Below are 25,182 nucleotides of genomic sequence, written 5' to 3'. Positions count from 1 at the left end.
ACTTCTTGCGCCGTGAGCGCTGCATCCCCGAGACACAACGGAGGTCTACATGTTCCACTATGATTCCACCCGTAGCAAATTCAATGCACAGTCAGCGCTAAGAACGGAAAACCTGTCATCAATGGAAAGCCCATCTCCATCTTCCAGGAGCGAGATCCTGCCAACATCAAATGGGGAGACTCTGGTGCCGACTCCCCTGTGGAGTCCAGTGGTATGTTCACCACCATGGAGAAAACTGGGGCTGACGTGAAGGGTGGAACTGAGAGGGTCATCATCTCTGCCTCTTTTACTGATGTCCTCATGTTTGTGATGGGCGTGAACCACGAGAAGTACAACAACTCCCTCAAGCTTGTCAGCAACGCGTCCTGCACCACCAACTGCTTAGTCCCTCTGGCCAAGGCCATCCATGACAACTCTGGCACTGTGGAAGGACTTATGACCACAGTCCACGACATCACTGCCAACCAGAAGACCACTGACGGCCCCTCTGGGAAGCTGTGGTGTGACGGCTGAGGGGCTGCTCAGAACATCATCCCTGCATCTTCTGGTGCCACCAAGGCTATAGGCAAGGTCAACCCTGAGCTGAATGGGAAACTCATTTGGCATGGCCTTCCATGTGCCCGCTGCCAACATGTCAGTTATGGATCTAATGCCACCTGGAGAAAGCTGCCAAATACAATGACATCAAGAAGGTGGTGAAGCAGGCCATTGGGGGGCCCCCTCAAGGGCATCCAGGGCTCCAGTGAGGACCAGGTTGTCTCCTATGACTTTAACAGTAACACCCACTCTTCCACCTTTGATGCTGGGGCTGGCATTGCTCTCAAGGACCACTGTGTCAAGCTCCTTTCCTGGTATGACAATGAATTTGACCACAGCAACTGAGTGGTAGATCTTATGGTCCACATGGCCTCCAAAGAGTAAGAGCCCCCTGGACCACGAGCCCCAGCAAGGGCACAAGAGGAAGAGAGAGGCGCTCTGCTGCTAGGGAGTCCTGCCCCCAACTCATCCCCCAACACACTGAGAATTTCCTGACCTCCGCACGGCTTCCATCCCAGACCCCTTAAAGAAGGGGGAGGGGCTTAGGGGACCCTACCTTGTCATGTACCACTGTCAAGTACACAGCACCCACATGAATGAATGCACGAATAAAATACAGAAGTTCCACATACAACTGTTAGAAATGCTTTAGCCATTTTTAATAATTAAAAAAATTAGGTACAAAGTTACCGAACACTATTAAGCATGAAAAATCACTGACTAGAATTTTTTAAAAATCATAAACTTTAGTAAGATATTTTCTTTACAAAATTACTTTTCAGTATATATTTTTACTACAACTACACGAAAAGGAAAAAGTTCTACTTTGCTAAAAGTTAAAGGTGGTTTTTTAACTTTTTTTATTTCAAGAGGGCGGGGGGGGGGGAGAGAAGGGGAGGGGGGAGGGGGGAGGGGGAGGGGGGAGGGGGAGGGGGAGGGGGGAGAGGGAGAGGGAGAGGGAGAGGGAGAGGGAGAGGGAGAGGGAGAGGGAGAGGGAGAGGGAGAGGGAGAGGGAGAGGGAGAGGGAGAGGGAGAGGGAGAGGGAGAGGGAGAGGGAGAGGGAGAGGGAGAGGGAGAGGGAGAGGGAGAGGGAGAGGGAGGGAGAGGGAGGGAGAGGGAGAGAGAGAGAGAGAGAGAGAGAGAATCCCAAGCATGGTCCACACTGTCACTGCAGAGCCTGACACAGGGCTCAATCTCCTAGAATCATGAGATCATGACCTGAGCCAAAATCAAGAGTCAGACACGTAAGCCACCCAGGAGCCCCAAAGATACTTTTATAATACTTTGTGTAATCTTTACATTTTTCCAAATTAACCATAGTTTTCTAAGTTTTCTAAGTTTCTTTGTTTTCAAAGACCCTATTTAAGGAAAGTAGGGGTAACACAGAATTGAACAACAGGAATAAAATGCAAGTCACATACATAAATTTTCTAGTAGCCACATTTTAATGTGATTTTTGAGAGAGAAACAGAGAGAGAGCGTGTGCGCATACACGATGCGCACAACTGGGGGGAGGGGCAGAAAGAGAGAGGGAGACACAGAATCTGAAGCAGGTTCCAGGCTCCAAGCTGGCAGCACAGAGTCCGATACGGGGCTCAAACCCACGAACCGTGACATCGTGACCTGAGCTGAAGGTGGACACTTAACCAACTAAGCCACCCTAATCGCCCCTCTAGTAGACTCATTTTAAAAAAAGAGGGGTGCCAGGGTGGCCCAGTCCGCTGAGCATCTGATTCCTGAGTTCAGCTCAAGTCATGATCTCACAGTTTATGAGATGGAGCCCCACGATGGGCTCTGTGCGGACAGTGTGGAACCTGCTTGGGATTCCCTCTCCCCCGCCCCGCCCCCCCTACACTTGCACAAGCACATATTCTCTCTCTATAAATGAATAAACACACACTTAAAAAAAAATAAAAAGCAAAAAGAATAAAAGTTTAACAGGTGAAACTTTAACAACATATTTTATGTAACCTAGTATATCCAAAATATTATATAGCATGCAATCATTATGGAAAATATTAATAAGATATTGTACATTTTTCCCATACCAAGTGTATATCTCATGGTATATCTCCTATCTCATTTAAAACTTTTTTTATTAGGAAAATCAAAGATTTGGAATGAAATTTTTTCCTCTTAGATACACATGCAAGCAAAGAGGCTTGAGAAGTAGCAGCAGACAGATACCTCCCCAGAGAGAATCTACCTAGGGGAGTCAGATGATAAAAACACCAATAAAGCCCCAGGAATTCATCCAGACTTAGCCAATCAAGTTCTAACAAGGTAATAATACATCGATTCCAACCACACGCTCGCTCCCCAACAGAAGTGATTTAAAAAACAACAACAACAACAACAACAATGAAAGCTATCAGAAACTCGGTACCCTTGAGAGTTCCACATCCAGGACGGCGGCATGAGGAGTCCTGCCCACCACACTCCCTGTGAAACTGATGAAAATCATTTTTAATAAAATAACCATTTAAAGTCTATGGAATTGATTCTAAAGGCATACATCAAACGAGAAACACCTTTTTCAAGAAATCTACCCAAAGAACAGCTGCAAGAATCTGGGGCTGCTGAACCAGAACTGATCCCTCCTCTCCCTCCCAGTTCAGTGTGGCTTCGACTCCCCTCCAGACAGGTGCAGGGGGGAACTCAGACCTCTGCACTCTTCGTCCTGCCCCTGTTGCCCAGGCCTGGGCTAAGCCCTGGGTGAATGCCAGTGAGAGGTGGGGGCTCCCTTCTTCCATCCAGGCCCCACCTGTGGGAGACACTGCTGGGGCCCAGACAGCTCCCGCCCCAGCTTGTGGGGTTTGGCACCAAGAGACGTAAGCCAAGGACACCTCAGAGCTACTCCTCCCTGCCGCACCCCCTGCACCCTCCATCCAGGCACTCAGCTCCTAAAGCAAGGATGTCAATCACAGACAAGCACACCACTGTCCACACCCACAGCACAGGGCTGTACCTCAGTTTGCCAAAGGAGAAAAGCAAGCCTTAGAACAGAGAGCTCCCAACTCTCTCGGAGGAGCTGGTTTCACTTGGAATAGCGTGCAAAAAGAGTTCTGGTCAAAAGGTGCTCTCAGAAAGTGAGAATTTTGGAGAGGTCCTTGAAAAGAGAGTGAAAAGTCAATGGAGATAAAGACTGACCTGTCCAGGCTGCCTACTGTGCCAGAAAGAAAGGGGGGGCAGGTGGGAAGGGCCCACTGGGGTTAAAACATCTCAAACATGGGGCACCTGGGTGGCGCAGTCGGTTAAGCGTCCGACTTCAGCCAGGGCACGATCTCGCGGTCTGTGAGTTCGAGCCCCGCGTCGGGCTCTGGGCTGATGGCTCGGAGCCTGGAGCCTGTTTCCGATTCTGTGTCTCCCTCTCTCTCTGCCCCTCCCCCGTTCATGCTCTGTCTCTCTCTGTCCCAAAAATAAAAAAAAATAAAAAATAAAAAAAAATCTCAAACACTGACCCCAGACCCCACCCAATCAAAGGAGCCTGAATTTAATACGATCAGTTTAGAAAGCAAATTACACCCCACAACACTGAAGATGGGATCAGAGAGAAAGACAGAAATGAGGGGTGCCTGGGTGGCTCAGTTAAGCGTCCGACTTCAGCTCAGGTCGTGATCTTGCGGTTTGTGAGCTCGAGTCCCACGACGGGCTCTGTGCTGACAGCTAGGAGCCTGGAGCCTGCTTCCGATTCCGTGTTTCCCTCTCTCTCTCTCTGCCCCTCCCCCACTCGCACTTGGGCTCTCGCTCTCACGCGCCCAAGCTCGCTCTCTCAAAAATAAAGATTAAGGAAAAAAAAAAAAAAAAAAAAGACAGAAATGAGCAGGGCCAAACCACCACCATCGCAGGGTGACTATGGGCATGGCCAAGGCTATGGCCTCTGAGGAATGCCATCAGAAGCTTCACCCTGCCCAGAGTGGAGTAGGGGACAAAGACTTTGCTTAAACAACCTAGCCAGTCATCAAACAAGTTAAAAAGCAAATAACTAACAAGCCCAAAGGTGGGGAGTAGGCAGATCAGCACCCTGAGTGGACACAACGCATTATCTAAAATGCTCAACACCTAATAAGAAATTACAAGACATGCAAAGAAACAGGAAAGCATAACCCACACATAACCCATCAGAAAAAAAGGCAGGCAACAAAAAAAGTCTGTAAGAGGACGAGATGCTAGACTTAATGTCTGTGAGGATGTTCAAAGAACTACATGAAATGTGACTAATGAACAAAAGGGAGGGATGACACTTCCATCAAGTAAGTGATAGGAGTAGGAATTATAAAAACAAGAGCCAAAAACAAATTCTGGAATTGAAAAGTAACTGAAATGAAAAATTCACCAGAGGGGCTCAACAGTAGATCTAAACTGATAGAAGAAAGAGTTTGTATCCTAAAAATAGATCAAGAGATCATCCGATCCAAAGAACACAAAGGAAAAAAAATAAAGAAAAATGAACATAGCTTCACAGAAATGTGAGACACCAATATATGTGTAATAGGAGTATTAGAAGGGGGAAGGGAGCAGAAAAACATATTTGAGGAAATAATAGCTGCATAACTTACCAAGCTTATTGTAAGTATTAATTTATGCATCCAAAAAGCCCACAAACTTAAGGTAGACACACGTATCGTAGTCAAAATGTTTCAGAGACAAGGAAAAACCCTTAACAGCAGTAAGAGAAAAACAAGTATCACTTACAAGGGAACTGCAATTAAGATAATTTAACAGAAAAAAATATATATATAATTTAACAGGTAATTCTCAGACACAGTGGCAGAGACCTATACAAAGTGCTCAAAGAAAGAATTCTATGTCCAGCAAACTATCAAAAATTAAGGTGAAATAAAAATATTCACAAACAAAAACAGAAGGAATCTGTTGCTTGCTCACTCTGTGTAGCTGACTATATCACATGCCCCAAAAGACACATTAAAGTCCTTTCCCCCTGTTCTCCCACCTATGAATGTGATCTTATTCAGAAACAGGGTCTTTGCACATATAATTGAGTTAGGATGAGATTATATTGGCTATTAGACGTAACAGACAAATACAGAACACTCAACCCAACAAAAGAATACACTTTCTTCTCATGTGCACATAGAACATTCTGGAGGATATGTTTCGGTTTTTTTTAATATGAAATTTATTGTCAACTGGTTTTCCATACAACACCCAGTGATCATCCCAACAGGTGCCCTCCTCAGTGCCCATCACCCACCCACCCCTCCCTCCCACCCCCCATCAACCCTCAGTTTATTCTCAATTTTTTTTTTAATTTTTTTTTTCAACGTTTATTTATTTTTGGGACAGAGAGAGACAGAGCATGAACAGGGGAGGGGCAGAGAGAGAGGGAGACACAGAATCGGAAACAGGCTCCAGGCTCTGAGCCATCAGCCCAGAGCCTGACGCGGGGCTCAAACTCACAGACTGCGAGATCGTGACCTGGCTGAAGTCGGACGCTTAACCGACTGCGCCACCCAGGCGCCCCTATTCTCAATTTTTAAGAGTCTCTTATGGTTTGGCTCCCTCCCTCTCTAACTTTTTTTTCCCCTTCCCCTCCCCCATGGTCTTCTGTTAAGTTTCTCAAGATCCACATAAGAGTGAAACCATATGGTATCTGTCTTTCTCTGTATAACTTATTTCACTTAGCGTAACACTCTCCAGTTCTCTCCACGTTGCTACAAAAGGCCATATTTCATTCTTTCTCATTGCCAAGTAGTATTCCATTATATATATAAACCACATCTTCTTTATCCATTCATCAGTTGATGGACATTTAGGCTCTTTCCATAATTTGGCTATTGTTGAAATTGCTGCCATAAACATTGGGGTACAAGTGGCCCTATGCATCAGCACTCCTGTATCCCCTGGGTAAATTCCTAGCAGTGCTATTGCTGGGTCATAGGGTAGATCTATTTTTAATTTTTTGAGGAACCTCCACACTGTTTTCCAGAGTGTCTGCACCAGTATGCAATCCCACCAACAGTGCAAGAGGGTTCCCATTTCTCCACATCTTCTCCAGCATCTATATTCTCTTGATTTGTTCATTTTAGCCACTCTGACAGGGTGGCTAAGTGGACAGGAAATGAGCAAAGCGAGCTGCATGGGAATTATGTCGAATTTAGCAGGACTTTACCTTGTTTACAGACAAGAGCATTCCCGTGGATTACAGGGAATACAGGCCCAGTGAGGGCAGATTCCAACTTTTCTTTTTTTTCTTTTTTTTTTTTTTTTCTTTCAACGTTTATTTATTTTTGGGACAGAGAGAGACAGAGCATGAACGGGGGAGGGGCAGAGAGAGAGGGAGACACAGAATCGGAAACAGGCTCCAGGCTCTGAGCCATCAGCCCAGAGCCTGACGCAGGGCTCGAACTCACGGACCGCGAGATCGTGACCTGGCTGAAGTCGGACGCTTAACCGACTGCGCCACCCAGGCGCCCCAGATTCCAACTTTTCAAGAGAAGACAGAAATACGGATTTTTTTTCCTAATCGTTAAACACAAGCAACTAATTCAAACTGTGTTCAGTTTTCTGTTAGGGCTTCTGTGTTTGTTTTCCTTACTCCACCAGATTACATACTTCACGAAAACAGAGAGCATTCCCTAGCTACGACAACATGAACAAAGTCCCAACATTTTTTGTAAGTAAAAAGTTTTGTTCATGGCTTTTTTTTGCCATCAGTACACAGGAAAAGAATTAATAGTTACAATCACCCTTGGCAGATATTGCTAATTACAGCACCCAGTTCTGCTGAGGCCAGAAAACCCTTATGCCACGCTAACAACAATCCCTTAGAAATCTTGTTAAAAATCATACAATCCTTGGCCCCTCCCTGAATCTGATCCAGTGGGCTCTAGGAATTGTGATGACAGCTAGAGTCGGGAACCCCCTGCCCCAGTCAACCTCTATCCAGCAGAGAACACACGCCCGAAGAAAATTTAACTGCCGTCTTGCTATGTAAGTACTTCCTGAAGTTAAATCCACGAAAATCAAAATTAGACGCCTGGATTATGCAAAAGTAATTAAAATAAATACTACTCCAAAGAAAAGACCCCCATAAAATGTCCAAGAAAACTGGCTATGAAATTATTCCAAAATAAGGATTAGTTCAACCCATATCCTTCATCAACAATTATTTCTTGAACACCTAATGTGTGTCTGGCATTGTTCTAAACACCTGGCATATGAGGTGTACAAAATTAAAATCTCCACCCTGTTGCAGCACCTGGGTGGCTCAGGTCATGATCTCACAGTTGGTGAGTTTGAGCCCCGCATCAGGCCCTCTGCTGTCAGTGCAGAGCCTGTTTCATTCCTCTGTCCCCCTTCTCTCTGACCCCCCACCACTCGCATGAGCACGCACTCTCTCTCAAAAATAAAAATTAAAAAAAAAAATCTCCACCCCACGTAGGTTACTGTCTAACAGGTAGAGACAAATAAAAACCCCACGAACAAATATATATAGAAAACGAGGAGGAGGGGAGTGGAAGGTGTTAACCAGGCTGATTAGAATTTTTTTTTTCCAAGTGCAAAAAAGGTGGTTTTATTAAAGCACGAGGACAGGACCCATGGGCAGACAGAGCTGACTGATTACAATTTTAAAGCCCGAGTGGCCGAGTAGGTTCAGCCTCCAACTCTTGATTTCAGCTCAGCTCATAAGTTCACGGTCTGTGGGATCAAGCCCCACATCTGGCTCTGCACCAAAGCATGGAGCCTGCTTGGGGTTCTGTCTCCCTCTGCCCCTCCCCCACCCAAGCACATGCAGGTGCGCTTTTCATCAAAATAAATTCTAAAAATCTTTTTAAGATTTAAAAAAATTAAATGTACATGGGGCGCATAGGTAATATAATCAATTTTAGAATTAAACCAATGCATTTTAACAATATCATTCGTAAGTTCACTTAAGAGAAACAATAAACCCATTACATGTTAACAGAACATATTCTTTTTAAGATTATTTTGAAAGAGAGAGAGAGAGAGAGAGATGGGGGGAGAGGGGGAGAGTGAGAGAGAGAAAGAGTGGGGGAGGGGCAGAGAGAGTGGGAGAGAGAATCCCAGGCAGGCACCGTGCTGTCAGCACAGAGCCTGGCCCGGAGCTCAATCTCAGGGTTCGTGAGATCATGACCTGAGCCAAAATCAAGAGTCAGATGCTTAACCGACTGAGCCATCCAATGTAATATCTTGCAAATGTCTTGCAAATGCCCCCAATGTGACAGTCTTGCAAAACTCCTTAATATCTGTCTTTGGAGAAAACAGCTGGATTTTTACGTCTGATTCTGCTTTCGATCTCCTGCAATATTTGTTCTAATTGAAGTGCGTGAAAAAAATCCAACACCAAGTACATGTGAAGTCGCAAAAGAGAGTGTTAATCGCGTTTTCAGAGAACTTCAGATAGTCTTGATACTATACCAATACTCAGCAAGTGGCAGTTTCTTAAAGCCTGTTTGCAGTGCAGAATCTGAAGCGTTATCAATGAACATTTCGTACTCTCCTCTATTAAAATGCACCGCTGTGTCTTGCATTGTTAATATATCTTTTATCACGAGTGATTGTGTAACATCATTTTGAAAATACCGGTTCACTGGGGCGCCTGGGTGGCTCAGTCGGTTAAGTGGCTGACCTCGGCTCAGGTCAGGATCTCGCGGTCTGTGAGTTCGAGCCCCGTGTCGGGCTCTGTGCTGACAGCTCAGAGCCTGGAGCCTGTTTCAGATTCTGTGTTTCCCTCTCTCTGACCCTCCCCCGTTCATGCTCTGTCTCTCTCTGTCTCAAAAATAATAAACGTTAAAAAAAAAAAAATTAAAAAGAAAGAAAAAGAAAGAAAATACCGGTTCACTGAGTTATCCAGTGCTTCCAAATCTGGACACCTTTCATCATTCAATATCAAAAATTAGATCTGTTATTAACAGCACCACCAATCTCATCAGAAAAGTCTTCAAATATTGGGATGTTTTCAAGTTCACCACAGCAAACACAACTTTTCCAAAATTCTAATTTTTGCCTGAAAGCTTGGATTTTCTCATTGGCAATCAATACTGTCAGGTGCTTCTTTCCTTGAAGAGGCAGGCTCACTTCATTTGCAAGCACACATCTGGCAAATCCTAAAGGCTGAGTGATTATAGTTGGCCAATTGTCTTTTCAAGTGAAACTGGTGTTTCGTGAAAAAAACAAAACAGTAATTAAACAGCTAATTCAGTTCTCAACACAACCAGACGAGTACCGTTCCCTGGGAGCCACAGACGGTAATAACAGAAGCGCCTTATGCGTACTTCCCATTTCGTCTTAAACCAAAAAAAAAAAAAAAAAAAAAATTATGGACTCAGGGTCAAGATTTAATAAAATAACATCTACTACTTCATCAAGGGTCCAACTAAACAAAACTGTAATTTTTTTTTTTCTGAGTGGCCTGACTTATAACATTTTGTGGCTGAGGCGACTGACTCGCCATTACTTCTGCAACATTGGTACAAATTTACAGCCCTGTGAAAAGGGCACACCGGGTCTTAGTACTATTATGAACACAGCGCTCACAGACACTCTAAATTCATCTTGGGGACCCTCATGACTTTGAAAGCCGTTCCCATCCAATCAGTGAACATCGACAGTATGGAGAAGGACACTCACCAAGGAATGTTTTATCCACAGGGGAAAAGTGGAAGTCAGCCAAAAGAAGACAAAGCAGACAGGTACAATTAAAATGACAGTCTTGAAACTACACACTAGGCAGCAATAAGAAATGTAACTAGTACTGTTCTGTTTCCTGACATGGAAAAATACCCACAGTAACATAATGTGAGAGAAAAAGTCCCACAACATCATGTAGTATAATGCTCCATTTTATACATGAAACAGACGTGTCCAGCTGTGTCTGCAAGGATATGAGCAAAAGTGCTAGTAAGAGTCATCTTTCTGTATGGAATTACAGATTGTCTTCTGTATTCCTCCTTACATTTTTACAAAACCCATTTTCTTTCTTAGAATAACAACTTGTCCTTACTAAAGTAGCAACCCACTTGTTATAAAACTTCTTCCAATACCTAAAAGTACACAGATGGTTTAAAATCACCCCAAATTTCTCTGATCAGAAGTAACAATCATAACATCAAGTGAACATTACTCCAAATGTCTATGCACACATTTGAACGTATAATGCAGAAACTAAAACAGGATGGATGGTACGGGATGTCTTTAACAAAGTATGAAATTTCATACTATTTAAATTTATCAGAAAAAGCCACTCAAGTAAAAATCAATGGAATGACTGAAATTCAAGTAAAAATTTCTTCAACGCAGGAGATATTTTGAGGGTAATTGCCAGCCCTCCCCAACCCCCCAAAAATACACACAGCATGACAGGGGCCGAGGAGAGTGAAGCCTGGTGTCACACGCTGGGCAACAACCGACAGAAAGGCTGAGCGATGCCCAGACTTCCGACAAGCAGGCGGACATACAGGGAAACGGCACACAGGCTGAAAAGTGCTGGGCAAGCCCAGGAGACCACGAGTAGTTCGAGGTCAGTACGTCTGAAACACCGTTCACTGAGAGAAGCAGCAGGAAAAACAAATGCTGAGAAGGCAGATTTGGGGCATTACTGAAGAATCGACGTGAGAAATCTACACTCAACACGCAACATGACTGCAGTTGGGAAAGATTATCTGGCAACAACAAAAAAGCAATGACTGAAGAGACAGAAGATAAACAATGGCCTGGACAACAAAGAATTGCAAACCAAGAAGTAAGGGAAAAGTCCTGGCTAGCATCATAGGAGAGAACAGGTGGGAGAATAAGACAATGACTAAACCAGAATCTGTCCGCGTCCAGGTCCTGTGGACCAAATGACAGGGACAGAAGAGAAGTCAAAGAAAACATCAGGATTCTGAATCCAGAGTATTAGTGGGATGTGAACTGACTGGTAAATGTGCTGGCTTATTTTGGGAGTGGGACGAGGAGAAGGTAAGGAGTTCAGTCTTTAAAATGCTGCATGGGTGGGGCGCCTGGGAGGCTCAGTCGGTTGGGCGGCCGACTTCGGCTCAGGTCATGATCTCGCGGTCTGTGGGTTCGAGCCCCGCGCCGAGCTCTGTGTTGACGGCTCGGAGCCTGGAGCCTGTTTCGGATTCTGTGTCTCCCTCTCTCTGCCCCTCCCCGACTTGTGCTCTGTCTCTATCAAAAATAAATAAAATGTAAAAAAAAAAAAAAAAAAAAAATTTAAATGCTGCATGGGTCCCATTACACACCAGCCATCCTTTGTAATATGTCTGACTTGCTGACTGTACAGGACTGAGACGTCTCTGACTCTCAGACACTATGTGAAGGCTGAACGATCCCATTCCATTCTGATCCTAATAATCCGGAGTCAGCTCACAGGTAAGGGCTCAGTCTCACAAGATTGCCCAGCTGCAAATGGGATGCCCAGGCTACACCACACATCTGTTGCCAACTACAAATTCAGAGGGTCCCACAATCACCCTTCCCCTAAGTTAAGTAATTCAACTGAACAACTTACAGAACTTACATCACAGAACCCAGGAACACCTGGTACTTACTACGACAGTTTAAAGGATAAAAACAAACAGTGGGATTAAGGACAAGGCTGGGAAGGGTTCAAGTGCAAAAGCCTCTGTCCGCACAGTTAAGGGTATGCCACTGTCCCCAGCACGGGGACGTGGGAAGCTATCCCAAATGTCTTCACTGAGGGATTTCTATGGAGGTCTCATTACACAGGCATGACTTAAACCACTGACCAATGATGACTGACTCGACATCCACTCCCTCTCCTACCTCCCAGGAAATGAGGTTGAAGCTGAAAATTCTAACCCTTTAAATATGGTTGTTTTTTTCTGGCAACCGGCCCCCATCCTGAAACTAGCTAGGGTCCCCCCACCCCCAACATTGAGTCATTTGTTAGCATACAGAAGACAATAAATTCAAAGGGTTTTCAGGGCTGTGTGCCAGGAACAAAATCCAAATATCGTATTTCTTTTTTATCACAAACACAGTGTCACCTACAAAGTCCTGCCCGCCGGAACCTCATAATGTGACCTTATTTAGAAATAGGACCATTACAGGGGCACCTGGTGGCTCAGTCAGTTAAGTGTCCGACTTCAGCTCAGGTCATGATCTTGGGAGTTTGAGTTCGAGCCCCCGTGTTGGGCTCCCTGCTGTCAGCACAGAGCCCGCTTCAGATCCTCTGCCTCTTCCCTAGAGTTCTCTCTCTCTCTCTCTCTCCCCAAAATAAATAAGCATTAAAAGAAAAAAGAAAAGAAAAGAAATAGGATCATTACAGATAGAAGCGTTAAGGTGAGGTCATACTGGGTTAGGATGGGCCCTAACTCCCACGACTGGTGTGGCGATCCCACTTCTCAGTACACGTACCAGAGAAGCGTCTCGGTTTACACACAAGAGACTGCAAACACAAGTCTGAAGAGAGATTTACACACCCACGTCCGTGGCGGCACTCTTCACAATAACCAAAGGGTGGAAGCAACCTAAGTGTCCATCGCTGCGTAAGTGGATAAACGGGGTCTGGCCATACAATGGAATAGTATTTAGTCTTAGAAAGGAAATTCTACACCTGCTACAACACGCATCAACCCTGACAACATCACGCGACATCAAGTAAGCCACCCACAAAAAGGCAAATGCCGTCTGACTCCTACACAAGGTCCCGAGAGTAGTCGGATTAATACAGACAGAAGTAGAACGGTGGGCACCAGGGGGTAGAGGACGGGAATGGGGAGGAGCGTTCCACAGGACGGAGGGAGTAAGGAGGTGGCACAGACACGAAACGCAACTGGCCGTGATTCCACACTGCCGTAACTAGATGATGGACACAGAAGAACTACGCAATTATTTTTTAGTCGAAATTTTTTCCGTAGTAAGTCTCTTTTAAAGTAAGAGAAATTTTAAACTGAACTATGAATAACTTTCTACTTCTGACAGAGACTCAAACGTCTGACCGCCTCCTCTGTTGAGGAGCGCGTGGGAACGGGCTGGTGGCGGCGGGGTGCCACGGCGCAGACGCCACGCAGAACGGTCTACACGCATCCACCTCTGTTTCCTCACTTGCTCGGCAAGGGGCCTCGCTCTGACCAGGCTAAACCAAAGGCACGCTAGAAACAGTACAAAATGACATATGCAGAGACTAACCTTTGTGGCATAAAATGAATACTACATACTGGTCGTGAATACGTGTACGTAGGTATATCTACTAACTTAATACCTCACCACTGATACGGAAAGAAATATGTATGGGAAATACACCAAATTCCTGATGGTGTGCATGACGGTGGAGAGACAGGAGAGGACAAAGTATAAAGGGGGCCTTATCTGCAATAAGGTCGTTCATTTAAAATACAAACCTGATGCAAATGTGACCAAATGTTAAGTGCTCATTCCAGCTGTGAGGTTAACAGGTTCGTCACGCTATTCTCTACAGTTTACTGTATTAAATGGCTTCTCCCAGCACGAAGATCGACAGAAGTCAAAGGACTGAGACGCTATTGCTTTATACAGGTATAGACTCGCCCTCAAGAAGGTGTGGCCACGTATGCACAAACATGGAACAGATGCCCGAAGGGGACTATTTAAAATAGAGAAAAAAGTTTGTTTTTCTCAGTGGAGGAGGGCAAAGTGACCATGAGCAGGTGTGTATCGTGGAAGAAGAAAAGGGATCAAACACGAGGATGAATCAAAGGGGGGAAGTTACGAACAGTGACGTCCCAAAGGGCACGCTGCTGGGAATCCCGGCCCTAGCGTAAATCCATGTGAGCACGGGGGAAAGAAGTCTGGGGTTGAAAAGGCAGGTGGAGGCCTCTTTTTCTGGAGAAAGCAATCTCATCCCCTGACACCAAGGAAACAGAAAAAGACCAAAAACAAACAAAAAAAACCTGTAAGTACTGCAGTGAGATTACAGCTACAGCAACAGAAGTGGAAAACAACTAGAATTCCCAAAAGGAAGTAAACACAACTCTCGGTGTTGGGTCCATGTGCTTGGACAAAGGCATGCGAAGCAAAGGAAAGACCACACCTAATGCAGTACCTTTAGAATACGTGCAGCCCCTTTCTTTAAAGTTCCGGTTTGTACCTATCACAGTGAGCAGAACCAAGAGAACAAATTGTGTCCACATTCATCCGGTTTTGAAGCAAGAACAATGCATCCCTGAAGACCCCAGGGGAAAATTAACTTTGCAGGACCAGAGTGGTCAATGCCCTCACCAGGAGACTCTCCTTACCCAAATATCTTGTTAGGGGTGCCTGGGTGGCTCAGTCGGTCAAGCGTCCGACCTCAGCTCAGGTCATGATCTCACGGTTTGTGAGTTGGAGCCCCACATCGGGCTCTGTGCTGACAGCTCGGAGCCTGGAGCCTGGAGCCTGCTTCGGATTCCGTGTCTCTCTTTCACTCCAGCTCATGCTGTCTGTCTGTCTGTCTGTCTCTCTCTCTCTCAAAAATAAATAAAACATTTTTAAAAAATTTAATTAAACATCCTGCTGGATATTCTATTTTCATAAAGGAGTCACTTTTTCTTACAGCAAGGCTATAGGTATCTGCCGGAATTTTTTACAATTTTCAATTACATAGCAATGAGAGGTCTATAATTAACCCAACTCTCTTGCTTAGCATTCTAACTATTTCCTCTTTTCCAGGAACCTGGGACTTGGATTATAAACAGTACAGAACATTAGCTTCAACAGGGTTCTAGCCAACTGCCTAGTCCAAGGGTCAGCAAATTCCGGTCCACAGGCCAAGTACAGTCTGCCACCCCTCTCTGCCCAAACGTGGCTGCCGCCTGTCTACACAAGCAAGCTCTTACTGAAACAGCGTGCGCCAACTCAGTTACATGTTGTTCAGAGCTGCTTTCAGGCTACAAGGGCAAAACAGAGCAATTGCAACAGAAGCCATGTGATCTGCAAAGCCTAAGACATTTACCACTGGCCCTCTGCAGACAAAATTTGCCAATCTTTGCTCTAGTCCAAAGGTTCTCAACCTTCTTCCTTTGGCTTCAACACCATTCTCACGTATGATAATGCTCATATTCTAAATCACTAATAGTGAAAATTCTGTATTTCACAGGTGAGTAAATTTAGACCCTTTATTTGAGCCATCTAGGAAGAACAATCAGGGTAAGGTTCAAGAACTTGGAGGGGCACCTGGGTGGCTCAGTCGGTTAAGTTTCCGACTCTTGATCTCAGCTCAGGTCTGGATGTCAGGGTCCTGAGTACAAGCCCGGCATTGGGCTCCATGCTGGACACGAAACCTACTGAAAGGGGGGACGGGGGGAAGAACTTTGAAAGTGAGCATGTTAGCCCCATAGAGTAAAACTACCAAACTGAGCAACCAAGCAAAATAATCAGACAGAGCCTCTATGCCATGTTGCTTGAAAAATAATTTGGAGTCATTGTTTTAAAGATCTCTCACCTATATGGGCCCCTGGACAGGCTCTCCCTGAAATGAACTTTGTACTCTGTTTACGTGTAGTGCGCACTGGCCATTTGCCTGCCTGTCCTGCAACTGAATTTCTTCCTGAGTCTGGAAGTCAATCACACTAGGAGTCCCGATAGAAGACAGGGCTCTGCCTCCCCAAGCTACAAAAGCTAGAGCCTCGATTCTCTGCCATCCCGGGCAGCCTGGAGGAGGGCCAGCGGTCTGAGCTCAGCCAACCGATGTCCCCACCACGACTTAGGAATGTGAAGGAAATCACACCCTATTTCTTTTCCCAAAAGTCTATACCCTCCTTCTAAAAAGTTAAACTTTCTAAACTGGCAAAGATCAGTTGCTAAATAGGTGAAACTTAAGGGAAGAAACGTCAAAGGAAAGGAGAAAGCACACCCCCCCCCCGGCCAGTCCCTTTTCTGCCTTCCACAGACACAAGCAACTGCTGTGCAGACCGTGGTCCCCACACTCCACAAAGGTGCAGGGGAAAGGTAGGAGTGCCCTCCCCGAGCCTCTGTTCGTGTGCTTGGACGGCACGAGGCGAGGCGCTCACAGGAAGCCCGAGTCCCAATTAGCTTCACAGCCATTCTCAGGAGTTATTCTCAGGAGTTATTCTCAGGAGGCAGAGGCAGGACACACGCACGGCAGACGGGAGGCCGTCAGAGACGACGAGTGAGCTCTGGAAAACCACGTTGTTGCCCCTGGGCTCACAGGAGCTGTGACAGTCGGTGGTGGCTTCTTGAGGATCGATACCGCCCAAAGTCAGTACCTGCAGCAGAGCCGACTGAGAAGGCCCATGAGGTTCCCCGAGACTCTGCGGGGTCACAGGACTGCCAGGCAAGCTCCTCACAACTAGGCTGAGATCACTAGACAAAGTTTTCCCAGCCATTGCACCTGCACCTTTCCAACCACTGTGGAAGCCTCCAATTCCTGTATTAAAACCCTTCATACCTGGGACACTTAGCACAGCTTCTGTTCCGACTCACTGATAACACTCAAATAATCCCAGCGCTACAGAAGGGCTGAACACAGGATTCATTTTACTTCAATGAGCTTGCATTTTTACACTTGTTTTCTCCTTCAATCCAACCGCAAATCCTCCTTTTACAGATGTGAAAAACAAGACTAGCCAAAGTTAGTGAACCACAAAGCCAGATTTAAACTCAAGTCTACCAAACACCAAGTACAGCACTCTTCAATTTGCTGAGGAAGCAGCTATAGCAGCATACCCTCTGATTTCCTATACGAAAATATTAAAGGGGGGGGGTGCCCCTTGGGTGGCTCAGTCAGTTAAGTGTCTGACTCCTGATCTCCGCTCAGGTCACGATCTCACGGTTTGTGAGCTCAGGCCATGCATGGGGCTCTGTGTTGACAGCATGGAGCCTGCTTGGGATTCTCCCTCTCTCCCTCTTTCCGCTCCTTCTCTGCTCACGTGTATGCTCACACACTCTCTCTCTCACTCAGAATAAACTTTAAGGGGCGCCTGGGTGGCGCAGTCGGTTAAGCGTCCGACTTCAACCAGGTCACGATCTCGCAGTCCGTGAGTTCGAGCCCCGCGTCAGGCTCTGGGCTGATGGTTCAGAGCCTGGAGCCTGTTTCCAATTCTGTGTCTCCCTCTCTCTCTGCCCCTCCCCTGTTCATGCTCTGTCTCTCTCTGTCCCAAAAATAAATAAACGTTGAAAAAAAAAATTAAAAAAAAAAAAAAAGAATAAACTTTAAAAAATATGTTAAAGAGCAACTATGACTTCATTGATGTTTAGGTAGGAAGGTCACTTATTTTATGGGACGCAGTAAATCGCACAGGCAGAATCACTCAGGCACAGGCTGCAATCTGGTGGTCTACAAGACACATGCTCTCTGATTTACATGATCTCTTCTTAGTTGACTTAGTTAACATTTTAAAAATGGAATTACATGTAAGTATTAGAGTTTCATCTTCTTTCAAAAAAGAGAAAATATCAAAAGATGGCAAATAGTGGACCCACATTTAGCGATAGCTAAAACAGCTAAAGATAAACAGCATTTGGGGGTGCCTGGGTGGGTTAAGCGTCAGACTTAGGCTCAGGTCATGATCCCGCAGTTCATGAGTTCGAGCCCCACATCGGGCCCTGTGCTGACAGCTCAGAGCCTGGAGCCTGCTTCGGATTCTGTGTCTCCCTCTCTCTCTCCGCCCCTCCCCTGCTCATTCTTGTTTTCTCTCACTCTCTCAAAAATAGATAAAACATTTTTAAAAATTAAAAAAACAAAAAAATGCAAATAAAAAAGATAAACAGCATCTGGCGGAACAGAACAAAATTCCTACGTCGGTAAGTAACTGACGAAGTAGCTGTAGACACGGGGCACCCCTGGAGCAAAGCGCCACCAGTAACTGTGAGCCTGCTGAGGCCCCAGAACCGCCCTGACCGCCGTGCTTCTCCCGTCCTAGGCATCTATCCCTCCACCTCACTCTATGAACTACCAAAGTGCCTATCCTCACAAAAGCATCTCCATGAACTGTCTTGTTATTCTTGTGTTTTGTATATAACTGAAGTATCAAAAACCAGAAATAAGTTTCAGTTAAATGAGACAAGGAGAAATGATAGGGAGAAATATATAAGAAAATTTCCCAAAACTGAAGATTCCCAGACTAAAGTGTCCCCCAAATGCAAAGCACAATAAAAAGATATTTGCTGATGAAATTTGAGAACACTGAGGAGTAACCGTTAAAATCTTCCAGGGAGAGAAAAAGGACACATACAAAGGAATCAGAATGCCATCACTTTCAACAGCAGAACTGGAAGCCAGGAAAACACAGCAACACCACCAAAAATCTAAGGAAAATGAATTCAAATCTAGAATTCTAGGCCTAACCAGATCACCAATCAAGTATAAAAACAAAGTGAAAATCTGTTTAGGCAAGCCTGAGTCAAAAAATTTAGCTTTACCACACTAGAAATGGGAGTGTTGAACCCTACACTAATTCATTTGAAAACATAAAGAAGTACTTTGCCAGAAAAATCTACCAAAACTGACCCACAGAGGGGCACCTAGCTGGCTCAGACAGAAGGGTATGCAAGTCTTGATCTCACTGTAGGGAGTTCAAGCCCCATGCTGAGTGTAAAGATTACTTACGTAAATAAACTCAAAAAAAATGACCCAGAGAGTTTTAAAAAGTGAAAGAGACCAACGATAGAAGAAACTGAAAAATAAAGAGGTACCAGACCCCAAAGGCTTTGCAGACAGAGTTCTTCAACATTTAATACAAAGGTTTTTTCATTATGTCCCAGAAAACTTCTCAACTCGTTCTAAGAAATCAGCATTTCATTGAAAAAAAAAAAAAAAGGAAGAAACAGGATAGCACCAATGCACACACAAACACAAAGGAAGAAAACTATAAGCCAATCTTTCTTATGCTCGTACATAAATCCTAAAATGAAATCCAACCATATATTAAAAAGAACACACAGGATTTGAGCCCAAGAATGCAAGGTTGGTTCAACACTAGAAATCTACCAACATAATACATTAAGAGATTAAAGAAAGGACCTCACAGATCACCTCAATAGATAAGGAAAAAGCATTTGATGAAAATTAAAGGACTCAAAAAACAAACTTCTTCACTAAAAAAAACAGGATCACAAACCTACAGTATACATATCTAATGGGAAAACACTAAAAAGAACACTCTTTAAAACCCAGAACAAGCTCACAAGACAGAGAAGCCTGTCACCACCCGCACTCTTCAACATCATACTGGAGGGCTTAATGATGAGTGCCTCTGAGACAAGACAAGAAATGAGAGCTATAAATATTAGAACAGAAGACGCTGCAGAAATGACTGTCTAACTAGAAAATCTAAAGTACCAAACTGGCAAAACAAGATTCAAAAAACCAGGTGTATACTATTCAATTAGATCTTAAATGTTTTATTTTTGAGAGAGCACTAGTAGGGGAGGGGCAAAGAGAGAGGGACGGAGGATCTGAAGCAGGCTCTGCACCGACAGCAGAGAGCTCAATGTGGAGCTTGAACTCACAAACCACGAGATCATGACCTGAGCCAAAGTTGGACACTCAACCGACTGAGCCACCACATTTTAAAAAAGCTTTTCTACAGATCAATATCAAATGTGAGAATAGGATTAAAAACTACACCATCTTAGGGGCACCTGGGCGGCTTAGTCAGTTAAGCGTTCCACTTCGGCTCAGGTCGTGATCTCACGGTTTATGAGTTCCAACCCGCGTCGGGCTCTGTGCTGACAGCTCAGAGCCTGGAGCCTGCTTTGGATTCTGTGTCTCCCTCTCTCTCTCTTCCCCTCCCCCACTCACACTGTCTCTCTCTCTCTCAAAAATAAATATTTAAAAAAAAGTTTTTTAAGTACACCATCCACAGTGACAAATACAAAATATCTACGAACAAAACTAACAAGAAATGTGAAAGAACTATATAAAGAAAATTTTACTGGGGCGCCTGGGTGGCGCAGTCGGTTAAGCGTCCGACTTCAGCCAGGTCACGATCTCGCGGTCCGTGAGTTCGAGCCCCGCGTCGGGCTCTGGGCTGATGGCTCAGAGCCTGGAGCCTGCTTCCGATTCTGTGTCTCCCTCTCTCTCTGCCCCTCCCCCGTTCATGCTCTGTCCCTCTCTGTCTCCAAAATAAATAAACGTTAAAAAAAAAATTTTTTAAAAAAAAAAAAAAGAAAGAAAATTTTACTTAATGTAAGTTCCACAGGGGAAGGGACCTCTGGTTTATTCACTATGTACCCCAGCCTCTTAGATCAGTGCCCGGCACAGGAGCAGGTACTCAATAAACATTTGGCAGATGACTAACAGACAAAAAAGAAAAGCTGGACAGAGACACTCTTGTTGCTGGATGAAAGAACCCATCCTGTAAAAATACCAATCCTTCTCAAGTTATGTAAATAAACTCAACACAACCTAAATAAGAATTCTAGTAGAATTCTTTACAGAATGTGATTGATGATTCTTAAGTACATTTTTTTCTTTAAATGTACAGAGCTAATCATATGGGATTAGCTGGAAAAGAATATGCCATCATAGGGGTGCCAGGGTGGCTCAGTCGGTTAAGCGTCTGACTCTTGATTTCGGCTCAGGTCACGATCTCACGGTTTTTGAGTTCAAGCCCTGCAACGGGCTCTGGGCTGATGGCACAGAGCCTGCTTGGGATTCTCTCTCTCTCTCCCTCTCTATCCCTCCCCAACTCATGCCCTGTCTCTCTCTCTCTCAAAAAATAAACATTAAAAAAATTTTTTTAAATATGCCAACATAGATACATAACACACAAAGACATATGCACATATATTCACACACACAATGAAATGATAATTCCAAAAAACTGTTCATGGTAACTTCTTAAAAAGGTGGAAAAGACAGAGAAGAAGTCAACAAATCATATTAGAACTGTTATAGGCCCCAAATTCACACAACACTCAAAATAAAACTCCATATGGAATAAAAGCTAAATATAAAAAAAAAGCCCAGAAGCATCAAATGGTAAAAACATAGAGGAACTCTTAGCATAGAAACAGATTTACAAAAAGAAAAAAAAAATACTTATAAAAGAATAAGTGATATATTTCACAAAGTAAAACTTTAAGTTCCATATAGTAAAACACTTAAAACAAATTTATTTATTGGGCAAGCACAACTTTAAAAAAGGGTTACTAATCCTCTGATACAATACACAGAGAATGAGAAATATACAATAAGGAGAAGAGGTCAACTACCCACTTTAAAAAAAGGGGACTGAGAGTCAGTTAGGCATCAGACCTCGGCTTAGGTCATCTCTCCAGTTTGCAAGTTCAAGCCCCCATCAGGCTCTCTACTGTCAGCACAGAGCCTGCTTGGGATCCTCTGTCCCCCTCTCTCTGCCCCTCCCCCGCTGGTTCTGGTTCTCTCTCTCAGAACAAATAAATCTATGACATGACTTAAAAAAATAAGTAGCAAATTATGTAAACAAGCAATTCACAGAAAAATAGCACATGAAAAGATGTCTAACTTCTCTGGAGATCAGAAAAACAGAAACACAGATTACAACATCGAGGCTCTTTTTCTGTCCCAAGATGATCCAGAATTAAAAAGATTCTTAGGGTATGGGAAACGGGATACTCCCACACACTACTGAGGGAAGTTAAGGACAACTTGCAGTAGCTACCAAAATTGTAAATACATGTAATTGCAACACAGTACTTCCACTTTTAGAGCGATGCGTCCTCCAGAAATATTTGCATAGGCACACTAAGTTGTGTCTACACACGTTTAGCACGGTATTTGCTAGTGGCGAGAAAGCTGAAATAACTGGAATGCCCATCGATAGGCAAACGATCAGTGGTGGATCCATAAAACTCTCACCTACTGACACGGGAAGATGCCCAGGACCTGCTTTTAAGTGAACAAAGCAAAGTGCAGAGTACTAGAATTCTACTCATACCATAAAAGGGCACAGGAGGGTTCACAAGGAAAACATTTCATTAATTCACTCACCGTCAAATTATGTGGCACGTATGCAACGTGCCAGCAACTTGGAGCACATGGCTCGTGAAAAAGACACCATTCCTGTCTCAATGGGACCTATAGGCTTCTTTTTCCAAAAAGACCAAATAAATAACAAACCGAGCTGAAGCAAACAAGGCTGCCAAGAATAAAAGGCAGGGAGGCTCGCAGGCAGGAGCTGGACCTACTTCACGTAAGGAGGGCATCCTGGGAGCCTGAGACCTGGAGCGCGAGGGCCGGAGCGGTGCAACCCGAGGGGACCTGGAGGACCGCACTCAGCCTGTGTGCGGAGGCCGCAGGAGCCAAGTCACACGCAACTCAGAACCCTGGTAAGGGCTGTGGCTAAAGCCTCGGAGGGAAACGGGGTGGCCCTGACCAAACGGAAGGAGAAACTCCAGAACCTCAAGGTAAAGCCTACCGACTCCTCTAAAATAGCAAGTCTCGACCTTTCGAGACCCAAGTTCATCCCGGGCGCCGAAATGCTTTGATTTACGTCGACTGTATTCGTAAGTATCTACTCTCTCAGGACCTAAGGATCGCGAACTTGAAAGGACACGCCCGCACACAGAGCAGTAGCCACCTCTGCAACGCCTTCACACACCACGCCGCCTCGGCAAAACGCCCCTGTGCGCGAGAGAACACGCAAGTAACGGGTGGCATTGTTCACGAAAGGGCTTCCGACCCAGGAGCCCCCGGGCGACGCCTCCAGAACGATACAAAACACAAGGTTGTGACCCCGGAAAGTAACCGAGCAAGGAAGGAACACCCTACCTACCCTGTACCTTCACGTTTTAACTCGAGAGCCCCAGCCCTAACAGGCACGACATCTCTTTACCTTCCAGAAAAGCGGCACGGACCAAGCCCCCCTGCCCCAAGTGACACTTCTGAGTTTAGCCTCTCTCGGCGGGTTTTTTCCACCCTGCCACGCAAATGTCTCAATGCTTGGACCAAAGTTCCAAGCAGGACACTGCAGCGTACTCGTAAGCAGGCGGTAGTAAGAAGTGCCTCCAGGGAATACGCTGGAAGGCTGTTTCAACGCATATCAAATGCTTTTACTGATTCCACTTTACCGTCTATGGGTTTCCTTCACCGAAGCTTTCGAGCGATAATTACGAACTCACTTGCAAGTATTTTTCCTTATTAAAAAAAAGAAAAGAAAAAGAAAAAGCCTCGGCCCACAAATTGTGATTTCACCTGGAATTTGTTAGGCGCCCTGTCAAAACCACCGATGCTTGCGAAACAAGAGGAAACCGCCCAAAGGAACCGATCCGGTAGCTACACCTTTCTTGCCCGGCTGGGCCTCGGTCAAACGCGGACGAAGCGCTAGCAAGCGTTCATTGGGCCACGGAGGGGTGCACGTAGCCGACCCGCGAGACGGGGTCACTCCTCCGCAACCCCCGGCTTCTGAAACGCCGCACTGCCCCACGCTCCCGCACAATGGGGGACACCCTCAGCGGCGCCTCTGCACCGGGCCTGAAATCCACCCAGGCCCGCCAGCAGAGCCCCTCCGGCGACGAGCCCGGCTCCCCGGCACGGCCGTCCGAGCGGCTCGCGGCCCCGGAAGGCCGGCCTCGCCGGCCGAGGCCCGCCGCTGCGTGCAGGCTCGACGGCGGAAGCCGCGGCACCGAGGCTCGCGGGCCCCCGCGGCGCGTCGAGCGACGCGGGAGGCACGACGACGCGAGTTGAGGGAGCCCCGGCCCGTCCTCCCCGCGCGGGGCGCCTCACGTACCTCCGGCGCCGGCTCCTCCGCCGGCTCCCAGGGCGGCCGCCATGGTGCTCGCGGGCCCGGCCTTCGGGGTCGCCCCGCCAAGCCAGGCGGTGGGCCGCCGGCCGGCCGGGGCCCGGGGACGTGCGGCGGGGGGCGGGGGGGCGGCGGGCCGGGACCGGGGAGGGGGCGAGACGGCCGGCGGTCTCGGCCACTCCGGCCCGGCTCCTCCGCAGGAAGAAAACAACAGACTATCGCAACATGGCCGCCGGCCCGCCCGCCGCCGCGGTGCACGCCGGGATGATGGCGACCAGCAGGGCGGGCGCGGGCCGCCTCCGCGGCGCGGCGGCTCCGGGACGCCTGCAGGAACGCAGGGCGAGCGCGGAGGGCGAGCAGGCGGGCGGCCGCCGCGCTCGGCCCCTGCAGCCGCAGAGTTTGCAGCGGCGGCGGGGCGGTTGCCGGCCGTAGTCCCGTCCCGGGTTCTGTCGTACGACACTTTGCAGCAGTTGGCGCGGCGCTTTCCGGCCGGCGGCCCGCGGGCCGGTGGGCGGGGCTGGCCGCGCCGTCAAGCTCGGGCCGGGCAGGGGCGGGCCTTGCTCGGAGAGGCTGGCTGGAGCTGACCCGGAGCAGGCGAGCAGTCGGAGCCCGGGTTCGGAGGCCGGCTGCGGGTGCCTCCCGGACGCGCTGGGCGCCCGGGCCCGAGGTCCGCGGGAGATTGCGCTCCTGGAGCAGCGAAAACGGCCGGAAAACGAGGTGCCGTGAATGATATCAAGGAAGGGGCGTAGGGCTTCGGGAGACTCGTCTGCTTGTCAGCAGGTGGGGGATGGGGGAGGCTTGGGTGTAATGGGGTCGTGAAGTACCCACGAGCTGCAAACGTCGATTCGTTGACGGTGAAGGTGAGGGGATGGGGAAAGGAAGGAAAGGGCCATGGAGTAGAAAGAGGCTGAGCAGAGGCTCAGAGATGTCAGATGACTTCCTAGGGACGGAGGATTGCCAGCAGTGTGTGCGGCCGCGAGCGTCCTGGGGGAGACGG

General features: G+C 46.6%; 1 protein-coding gene across 12 annotated transcripts in view; it reads right to left on the bottom strand.

The window, feature by feature from the left end:
• RBM33 (RNA binding motif protein 33) overlaps positions 1 to 24,530 on the bottom strand; it is a 139,101-nt gene extending 114,571 nt beyond the window's left edge. For 11 of the 12 annotated variants that reach the window (XM_023250789.2, XM_045053285.1, XM_023250790.2 and 8 more), the window contains exon 1: positions 24,174 to 24,325. In XM_023250789.2, coding sequence (XP_023106557.2) covers positions 24,174 to 24,216 — 43 coding nt within the window. In that variant the 5' untranslated portion in view covers positions 24,217 to 24,325. Of the gene's footprint in view, positions 1 to 24,173 lie in introns of all 12 variants that reach the window. The other variant, XM_045053288.1, reaches the window with a different exon arrangement.
• Between the last annotated feature and the right edge of the window lie 652 nt (positions 24,531 to 25,182).

This window comes from Felis catus, chromosome A2 (genome assembly GCF_018350175.1).
Source record: "Felis catus isolate Fca126 chromosome A2, F.catus_Fca126_mat1.0, whole genome shotgun sequence".
Classification (NCBI taxonomy): domain Eukaryota; kingdom Metazoa; phylum Chordata; class Mammalia; order Carnivora; family Felidae; genus Felis; species Felis catus.
Note: the sequence above shows the minus strand (reverse complement) of the source record. Positions and strands in the feature narration are given on the sequence as shown.